The 10,262-nt window shown below is 54.8% G+C and overlaps 1 protein-coding gene across 9 annotated transcripts in view; it reads left to right on the forward strand.

Annotated features, from left to right (window-relative positions):
* The window catches only part of NAV1 (neuron navigator 1), a 210,739-nt gene extending 204,004 nt beyond the window's left edge, over positions 1–6,735 (forward strand). For all 9 annotated transcript variants that reach the window (XM_057548851.1, XM_057548882.1, XM_057548885.1 and 6 more), the window contains 6 exons: positions 468–622; positions 776–847; positions 1,281–1,477; positions 1,928–2,046; positions 3,797–3,994; positions 5,866–6,735. In XM_057548851.1, coding sequence (XP_057404834.1) covers positions 468–622; positions 776–847; positions 1,281–1,477; positions 1,928–2,046; positions 3,797–3,994; positions 5,866–5,961 — 837 coding nt within the window. In that variant the 3' untranslated portion in view covers positions 5,962–6,735. The remainder of the gene's footprint in view (positions 1–467; positions 623–775; positions 848–1,280; positions 1,478–1,927; positions 2,047–3,796; positions 3,995–5,865) is intronic.
* Positions 6,736–10,262: the final 3,527 nt, after the last annotated feature.

A 10,262-nucleotide genomic window follows, 5' to 3' on the forward strand; every position in this document is an offset into this window, starting at 1 on the left:
CCTTCTCTTTCATTTCCTTTCTCCCCAGGATTTGTCTCTGACTGTGGGCTTCCTTCAGGGAAGCACTCAGAACTGTCACTACTGTGCTGTCCCCTGCCAGGTCCTGCTGCCTCCCGCGTCCCCCCGACGCCGTGCCGTGGCTGCAACCCTTGGCCCCACCTCTGCCCCACGGGGAAGCGCGTCCACGAGGAGTGGTTCCCGGCGTAAATCCATTGACGCAAAGCGTGTCTTCCCCAACCCTGTGGGCTCTAGGGGCCACTGCTTCAGAAGGTTGCTTTGAGCCTTTGGGCCACTGCTGATCGGTCTGGGGTGGCGTCTTCCGTAGTTCCATGTCCAAGCGTGTCAAACAGGAACCAAGGCCCCAGGGGATCCAGAGGCAGCTCAGCTTCTCCGAGACCCTTCTCTTCGAGGCTCATCCAGGGGCTCACTGCTACCGAGTGTTGACCCACCGCCTTTTTTCATTTCAGGATCTGCAGCTGTATCTCTCCAACCTGGCTAACCAGATAGACCGGGAAACAGGAATTGGGGATGTCCCCCTGGTGATCCTACTGGATGACCTGAGTGAAGCAGGCTCCATCAGCGAGCTGGTCAATGGGGCCTTGACCTGCAAGTATCACAAATGGTAAGCTGCGGTCAGGACCAGCTTCATCACGGTGGGCAGGAGAGCCCGGTCCAGCCCGAGCTGTGAGCTTCCCATGCGCGTCGCGGGAGGGTACGTGGCAGAAAGCAAGTGTTCAGACACGTCTAAGCGAATCTTTTCTCTCTCTTCCCACAGTCCCTATATTATAGGCACCACTAATCAGCCGGTGAAAATGACACCCAATCACGGCTTGCATCTGAGCTTCAGGTAAGGACTGTGGCCCTGGATGAGCCTTCCAACCCTACCCGAGTCTGTAAACCAGTTCAATCCAGGATGTGGCCAGAGGAGCAGCAGAAGGGAAGAGAAGTAGCGGAGCCCTGTGGGCTGGGGAGAGGGCAGGTGTGTGTGCTGTGTCAGTGCAGGGGGAGACGGACCCATGAGACAGGAGAGGACTGTAAAACTGAGAGATGCGGCTTCGTGGCTGAGGTTCAGGTTCTGTGCCCGCACGCCCCTTGTCCAGGCCAGTGAGGTCAGATGGTTACCTGAGGGGGGTCACCGATCTGAGAGTCAGCTCTGCCACGGCCCTGAGTTCAGCGGACCCCACGGGCATTAGTGGGAGGAAGAGGGGGATGGGCCCGCGGGGGATGAGCCGGACACGCCCCCGCGCACTCCGCCCCACCCTTCGCATCCCTGGCCACAGGATGCTGACCTTCTCCAACAACGTGGAGCCCGCCAACGGCTTCCTGGTTCGCTACCTGAGGAGGAAGCTGGTGGAGTCGGACTGCGACGTCAACGCCAACAGGGAGGAGGTGCTGCGGGTGCTGGACTGGGTGCCCAAGCTGTGGTACCACCTGCACACCTTCCTGGAGAAGCACAGCACCTCAGACTTCCTCATCGGTACGGCCCGCCCTGCCATGGCCTCCTGCGCCGCACCTGGGGGCCGGGGTCGGGGGCACTCCCTTGCCTTCTCGTGTCTTCAGCACATAGAGTCACCGACCCTGTGCCTGAGTCACTGCGCCAACGCCCCCGGCGCAGTCCACACCCTGAGTCAGCCATCAGAGAGCTGACCCCTCGCCCTCATTTGCCCACGATTACTGGGAAGAAGGGGGGAAGGGATTTCCCGTCACTCCCCCACCTCCCGTCCACCCAGGGAGGCATCGTTCACGGGGCTACAGCCAGGCTGTCAGCTCCCGCCCGTCCTGACCTCAGTCTCAGTTTAGCCCAGCCCTGCGCTTCTTTCAACCCTGTGGTTATGAGACCCTGTGCCTGGTGTTAAGGAGTCAAGGGGGCAGATGACCAGGGAGAGCAAGGTTCTCGGCCGTCTTCACAGCCCCATCCTCTTCCCAGGCCCCTGCTTCTTTCTGTCCTGCCCCATCGGCATTGAGGACTTCCGGACCTGGTTCATTGACCTATGGAACAACTCCATCATTCCCTACCTGCAGGAAGGGGCCAAGGACGGCATCAAGGTGAGCCCGCCCTCGACTACGCTCAGCCCAGACGCCAGGCTGGCCCATCTCACAGAGCGGAAACAGGGTTAGACACGGGGCCACGGAGATTTTTAGGGTCTCCTCCTGACAGGTCAGTTGAGGCACTGGACAGACCACGCTGCTTTCTTGCCTTCGGCCAGCGTTCAGCAAATCGCTAAATGACCACTGACCCTGGGGCTGTGTGTCCAGCCCTAGGCCTTCTGGCTCTGCTCTTGGGATCAGGGCAGAGAGAGAAATAATTGAGCAAAGAATTAAGTAAAACCCTATTACAGCCTTAGCTCATTACTAACTACTAATAAAAATGTTACTCTGGCCAAGTTGCTTAAACTGTTTAATATCCTCAGGTGTAAAAAAGGAGGTGGTATAAATTCTGTTCTGCCTAAATCACTGGCAGTGTTGCAAAGGCAAATGAAGTACGTGAAAACACTTGTAAAACTAAAAGTTAGAATAAGAACTTGGTGTGAGGGGCTTCCCTGGTGGCGCAGTGGTTGAGAATCTGCCTGCCAATGCAGGGGACACGGGTTCGAGCCCTGGTCTGGGAAGATCCCACATGCCACGGAGCAGCTGGGCCTGTGAGCCACAATTACTGAGCTTGCGCGTCTGGAGCCTGTGCTCCGCAACGAGAGGCCGCGATAGTGAGAGGCCCGCGCACCGCGATGAAGAGTGGCCCCCGCTTGCCACAACTAGAGAAAGCCCTCGCACAGAGACGAAGACCCAACACAGCCATAAATAAATAAATAAATAAATAAAAATAAATTAAAAAAAAAAAAAGAAAAAAGAACTTGGTGTGAGAGGAAAATGTCATTGTTTTTAAAAACCTCCTTAGTTTTCTCACGTGTTAATTAGGGCATGATCCAATGACCTGTGATGCCGTGACTAGACCCTACTGGTCACGTATTACCCATAGAAGTAATGTGTCACTGTGATAGACACTGCCTGATGATATGGTAGATTTCTAGAGATGCGGTGTATCATTATTTCATTTAATTTGCACTGTTATTAATAGTTTTCCAACTTACATCATTTTTTTTAAAGCTTTTTTGTGTTTTTTTTAAGTTAATTAATTATTTATTTTTGGCTGAGTTGGGTCTTTGTTGCTGCACGTGGGCTTTCTCTAGTTGCGGTGAGCGGGGGCTACTCTTCGTTGCGGTGCACGGGCTTCTCATTGCGGTGGCTTCTCTTGTTGCGGAGCACGGGCTCTAGGCGCGCGGGCTTCAGTCGTTGTGGCTCGCGGGCTCTAGAGCCCAGGCTCAGTAGTTGTGGCTCACGGGCTTAGTTGCTCCGCAGCATGTGGGATCTTCCCGGACCAGGGCTTGAACCCGTGTTCCCTGCATTGGCAGGCGGATTCTTAACCACTGCGCCACCAGGGAAGTCCCCCGACTTACATCATTTTTACACAGATAATATCTCATTTCAACAAAGTTGAAATTTCTTTCAAAAGGTATTACTAAACTGAAAGAATTTACTTGGAAAATAAAATCGTAGGGTCGTAAGATTTGTCCATGTTAAGTTTTAATGCAGTCTGCCAAATTATCCTCCAAAATGGTTTCTACCAATTTATGCCAATTTATTTTACTTCCCTTGTTGGGGAACTCAAAGGAAATCCCACAGGGATCAGAGCCTCAAGCTTTACGTTTGAGGAAGTACACATGCCATCAGGAGACTCCACCAAACAAGCCTCTCATCTGCAGGTTCCTCGCCCAATGATCACATTTCTCCTTCTCTCCAGGTTCACGGGCAGAAAGCCGCCTGGGAGGACCCCGTGGAGTGGGTCCGGGACACTCTTCCCTGGCCGTCAGCCCAACAAGACCAGTCAAAGCTGTACCACCTGCCCCCACCCACCGTGGGCCCTCACAGCATTGCTTCGCCCCCTGAGGACAGGACGGTCAAGGACAGCACCCCCAGCTCCCTGGACTCCGACCCGCTGGTGAGTAGAGGCCGCTCTAAGGCAAAAGTCAGAGTGTCACAGAACTGAACCCTCGTCCACAGCCCGCTGGGGACTGGGGGCCGGGACAGGCATGAGGCCAGTGGGTGGGAAACTCTGGCCATCAGAACCCTGGGCTAAGCTACACAGTGTCACCCACCAGCAAGGTGTGTGTCCTCTAGCAAAGACCCGGGTCCCGGCAGAGCCCAGGTGGGAACGGCGGCCAGAGCAGGAGAGCAGTGGGACCCATGGGTGCTTGTCCTGCTCCCGCTGCTGGTCCCTGGTGTCGTCCTGGGGGCTGCCGCGGTCCAGGGACTTCAGGAGCCCTTAGACAGTAAGCTGAGACAAGTGACAAACTAGGGGAAATATCTGCAGTGCTTGTAACCAAGAGAGGATTGACACTCAGAACACGTGACCCTTCCCTGCAAAACTGCCATGCAGAACAACAATGGGCAAAGGAGGCAAGGGGCAGGCGTTGACTGGAGGAAATGCAAAGGGCCAGTAAAGGGACTTCCCTGGTGGCGTAGTGGTTAAGAATCCACCTGCCAATGCAGGGGACACGGGTTCGAGCCCTGGTCTGGGAAGATCCCACATGCCACGGAGCAACTAAGCCCGTGAGCCACAACTACTGAGCATGTGCTCTAGAGCCCGCAAGCCACAACTACTGAGCCCACGTGCCACAACGACTGAAGCCCGCGCGCCTAGAGCCCGTGCTCCGCAACAAGAGAAGCCACGACAATGAGAAGCCCGCGCACTGCAACGAAGAGTAGCCCCCGCTCGCCACAACTAGAGAAAGCCCGCGCGCAGCAACAAAGACCCAACGAAGCCAAAAATAAATAAATAAATAGATTAATTAATTTTAAAAATACTATTTAAAAAAAGGGCCAATAAAAACAGAAAAAGACCCTTCCCCTCTCTAATCACTGAGGAGACGCGTATTATAAGGAGATAACTGTTTCACGTTTGCAGAATTGTCTGTGTGGGGAAGCTCGGACCCTCATTCTGCTGGTGGGGGCATTTGTCAGTCACTGTTCTGGAGGATGATTTGGCAGATGGTCTGAAAAACTTAACATGCACAAACTCCAGGACCTTGCAATTTTACCTTTTCGAGTAGGAGATTCCTCTACTTTAGTCCTAAGACATTTTATTTAAATTTTGACCTTGTAGAAACAGGTGTCCTCTGTGTCAAAAGGCTTTTAAATCGGGAGGGTGCGAATATCATGGAAACAGAGGCTGGAAGGCAGAGCCATAGAGAGGCAACGAGGCTTCCTTAGCTGAATGGAGAGTCAGAGTCGTGAAGTGTTGAGGGAAGCTGAAGAAGAATGGCAGGAGGTGGGACTTCCCTGGCGGTCCAGTGGTTAAGACTCCGCGCTTCCAATGCAAGGGATGCGGGTTCGATCCCTGGTCGGGGAACTAAGATCCCACGTGCCGCGCGGCACAGCTCAGCCCCCGCTGAAGCGATGCGGTGGGAGCTAGGGAGAAGCAGGTCCTAAGGGCACTGGGTGCAGCCGCTGGGCCGTGGTCTGTTGCAAGGAGAGCTGTTAGACGGTCTTTGGGCCCTTCCCACCCCCTCCTAGGAGTGGCCGGATCTGCGGAAGCGCCGGCACCTTGCGGGGCGGAGGTGGCTCTGCCCTCTGGCTTTCCCCGCACGTCATGGCCAGAGCAGCACCCTACCTGCCCGGCACTCCCGAGGGCTGGTCCCCGCATTCGCGCTTACACACAGGGTGGAAGCAGTCATCTTGGCCTCTTCCTGAAACAGCTGCAAACTCTCTGGGTTCTCAGCCCCTTGCAGACCCAGGACCAGACCCACAGTCTGATTTTCTGTGTTTCCCAAAGCCCCAACTCTCCGTAACTGTCTCTCCGCCCCTCTTTAGATGGCCATGCTGCTGAAACTTCAGGAGGCTGCCAATTACATCGAGTCTCCAGACCGAGAAAGCATCCTGGACCCCAACCTCCAGGCCACGCTCTGAGGGCCCGACGGCCAGTCACAGGACAGCAGGACGCGGACACTGCGGCGGGCGGCCTCCTCCTCCCCGCTTCCTCCTGGGCGCTGGCTCTCTGGCCACAAGGACAGGAGGGGGGAGGTGGAAGGAGGGGGCGGCTTCCTGGTGCTGCACCTTCAAGAACTCCCGCTGGGACTGGTGGGTGGACCTGTGTCCCCAGGTACATTTCCTGGCCTCCTCTTGTGACTTTGAGGAAAAGATGATCCTGGGTCTTTTTCCTTGATTTCTTGTCTCAATTACAAACTCCTGAGCTTGCTGGGGAGGGGTTCAGAAGACATCAAACAAGCCTGCAGTAGTTCGTAACTGATGCTCACAGACAACTCAGAGACACGGCCCCGTGGGGGAATCTGCTGGGGGAGGCGGCGGCTCCCCAGACCTTCCCGCGGACCCTGCCCAGTTCCGTCGCCACTGCCAACAGCTCTCCCCGCACCCCGAGATTTGGCTGCAGCCCAGAAAAAGAAGCATGTGATTTAAAAACGTTTAAATCAATCCGTAAAGGGTTTAAAAAAAAAAAAAAAGAAAAGCTGAAGCTGGAGGGAGGAAATCCATGTGCCTGGGCGGAGAGCGTGCCGCCCGCCCTGCCCTCTGGACCACATGGGGGCACCGACGAGACGGCTGTGATCTGAGAAGTTGCCAGACCCCAGAGGTGCCCCCACAGCCTTCGGAGAAGCACCGCCGGCTCCGTCTCAGCCTCTAATTTAACATGCATGAGCCAATAAACCCTACTTTTTTTACTTTTTATTTTTGTTTTCTGTTTTGTTTCCATTTTCCCCTCCCATTTGCCTATTTATTCTCCTCCTCTTTTTTTGGTTTCTTTTTTCCCATTTCCTCCCACGTCCACGAGATGCTCACGTTGCTTTTCCAAGTCGCTCTTTGGAGAGCCCGATGCCACCTGATTGGCACCAGCTAGACACCTGCCATGCCACTGTGTCTGCCACCCTTGGGGCTCACATGGGACATGAAGCATTGGCTCAGCAGTGGGACAAGAGAGACCTCGAGGTCCCTTCTGAGAAAACACACGCTCTGCCTGGAGCCCGGCGGCCAGCCTCTGGAGGAGAGCGCATCGCCTCACCCTGATACAAGATCTAATCTGAGCTTCCCCGTGGACTGGAGGAAAACCGGAAACTGGAAATCTCTCTGTCCTGTGGCCTGTGGAGCCCCTCGCTGCACTATTCTGATGGCGACCGCTTTGCCCAACTGAATCCAAAATCCCCAGCCGGCCTTTACTGTTGGTTTAGAACAAGTGACTAGTCCCTTAGGAGTGGACATCCATGTGAGATGCTCCCAATCAGAATATAAGGAGTTTGACTTGGTGGCAGAGATCTGCCTTCCGAAGGGATCCACTTTTTGCAGAAGTTGCCCTGAAGTTTCGGCAGTCCTAATTCCTTCATTGGACAAGCACTTATAGGGCACTTACCGTGTACAAGTCACTAGGTTAAAAAAAAAAAAGACGTGGGCCCTTACGTTCACAGTCTAGTAGGACATGTTAACTTCCATTAAATGCACACATCTCCTTGTTTTCTGGACCTTCAGGATCACCTGAGAAATGGAGCCAAAACCCCAGGAGCCAGCCAGCGAGAAGCCCGTGACTCGTTGTCCGGCGCTCTGGGTTGCCTGGTGAGGCTGCGGTTTTGGGCTCTGCAGACCAGGGATGTGTGATGAGCCTGGGCCCAAGTGTTTGCTCTTCAGATCCCCAAGTAGCACAAGATCTTATCAGAACCTACAGGCACACTAATCACTAACCAGGATCGCTCTGTCCCGCCAAACCAAGGAGTAGCTGCATCCGAATCTTCATATCAGAAGACTTTCATTTAGGTCCAAAAGGTGGTCCAGATTGCTCCCTCCAAAAGCTTCTGCATTCACCCGGTGGCTCCCGTGGGTGACGGGTTCGTCTCTGCTGGAGACGACGTCTGCTGATGCTGCTAGAGCCGTGGAGACCCCCAACTCAGCCGGAAAATATGCAATTCTGAGCGGGAAGAGGCTGTCTGCCCAAGGATGGTGCTGACATCACTGCCTTAAGGTCTCTGCCGTGCAGAAGGAGGAGGCCCCAGAGGTGGGCGTTCTAGCTTGGAAGGACGGGGAAACACCCGAGCGGGCCTCCTCTGGGCTCTGGCCTCTCATGGCCCCTCCCCGGCTGCAGTCCCTCCCGTGGCCGGGCTTAGGCTCCCAGCGCCGTCTCCACCCGGGGGCTGAGCCTTTCTCTCTGTTCTCGGTGCTGCCCAGCCAGTGCCTTCGGTCATGGGTATTAACTGGCTACTTGAGAAAAAGGAAAGGGGTGACCCTCTTCCTCCATTCCAACTGTCTCAGACCCCCAAAGCGATTCCTGCTTCCCTGGTCACCGTGGATACCACCGCGAAGTTTCCGTGGATCCTCTGGAGGCCTCGGGTTCGGGCGTTTCATCTCCGTTCCCGGATCCACCGCTCTGCTCTCGGCTGACCGCTGCGTTTAGCCCGCGTCTCCAGCCGCTTGCCTCCAGAAAGTGGGATCCCATCTGGCGAAGTGGCACTGCCCCTCCGCTTTCCCTCTGGAGCCTGGGCCCCTGTTTCCACCTGTCCACCTGGGCCCCTGGCTGTGGGCGTTGGTCATCCCCCAGGAATCACGGTGACATGGCGACTGGGGCAGGCCGAGCCTCCTCACGGTGCTAGGACCCTCGGGGCGCTCATCCAGAGTCCTCTGAAGCTGAAACCCGAGCCCCACTGCCTCCACCCTGGAATGAGTGGCAAGTGCAGATCCACAGCATTCTCTCCCACCTACACCCCTGCTTCTTGGTCGAGACCACTGGGATCCCTCAAAAAAGAAAAGCTGGGTCCCAGGGCTAAACTCTCAACGCCCAGCACCTTGAGAAGAATCCGGCCTCTCCAGGACTGGAGTGTGTGCCCTCCCCCCACTCCAGCCCCCAACTCCTTTCCTCACCAAAGCCGGCGAGCAGACCACGTGGTTCAATGCCCAACCCCGCTTCAGGGCAGAGGTGCGGCCGCGGCCCCTCGTTCTTGGATGAAGGAGACCAACGCATTTTGTCCAGTGTATTTGTCCTCAGCCCCTGCCTAGGCACGAAAAATAAAGTACTAGGTAATGGAGGCCAGCAGAGGACCCCGATGTCTGTGTGTGTCTCTCTCACAAGAGCAGTTGACGTCTGCCACTCCCTATCTTCTGAGCTTCATCGAGTATTTTTTAAAACCTCTGCTTTGAGGCAGCTCTGCGGTGCTTATCTCTGTATGTGCGTGAGTGCATCCAGCGTCTCTGTCACGTGGTCGAAGCCTCGGGAAGCTGCAGGGAAGTAGGGTTTCCTGAGGTCCTGGGTAGCCCCCATTGCAGAGTCCTTAGTGGTTGACTTGCTAAGCTTTGGTCACATGCTAAGCTTTGGTTCTGAATTACCAACCTTCTCACTCATCTACCCATACTCTGTAAGAACCTAAGACAAAATAGTGATTTTTTAAAAAATTTTTATTTCTTGCTTTCTGGTTTTCCTGGTTTGGGCCTAATCTCACCATTTCTTCACTCCTAGCTCCCTGAGACAAGACTCCCAGTCTTCAGAGGGGCACTCTTCAGGCTCTGAGGTCACTTTATTTCCTGTACTTGTCCAAGAGGAGGAAGAAAGCAGTGGTGACCTGCTCCTTCTCACCAGCACCTCACACACACCAACCCTGCACAGAGGTGAAAGTTGCCTGCATGAGTGGGGCCTGGCCCTGTAAGCTGGGATCAGGGCAAGCCTCCATGCTGCTTTAGGGACCCTTTATTGCAAGGCGTTTGGGAGAGGAAGTTGTGCTTGTGCTAATCACACATTTAATGGGGCATTCTTTCTAGGGCTAAAGTCATCTGGGTCACCAAATGTAACTTCTCATCATACTTTTTTCCCTTTCCTTAATCCTGGGCCTTAGCTAAGCTGAAGCTAGTAAGTATAGACTCTATAAGCAAACCCCCTCAACTGATGGGGAGAAATGTGCTCTTCCAGAGGGTTCACTAGTGGAACCCCAGTACTCTCTTATGATGACTGATATCTACTAGTGAGTTCTGGTCCGTGGCCCCCACCAAAGAGGCCGTAAGAAAATGGTCTTAGGGACACTGTGTTTCCAGAAGGCCAAAGCCGGAGGATAACACCCTTTACAGTTGAATCCGTTTTATATATTCATGAGCCCTCAGTCAACCTGATCAGGGATACAGGGGGCCACCACCTTGGCTTGCCCACTGCTGAAGGTCCATGTGTGCGTGTCAGCTCAGCCCAGCCTCGAGCAAGTGCTCCAGCCGCAGACCCTGCGAGAGACGGCATA

Source organism: Balaenoptera acutorostrata, chromosome 1 (assembly GCF_949987535.1).
Source record: "Balaenoptera acutorostrata chromosome 1, mBalAcu1.1, whole genome shotgun sequence".
NCBI classification, from domain to species: domain Eukaryota; kingdom Metazoa; phylum Chordata; class Mammalia; order Artiodactyla; family Balaenopteridae; genus Balaenoptera; species Balaenoptera acutorostrata.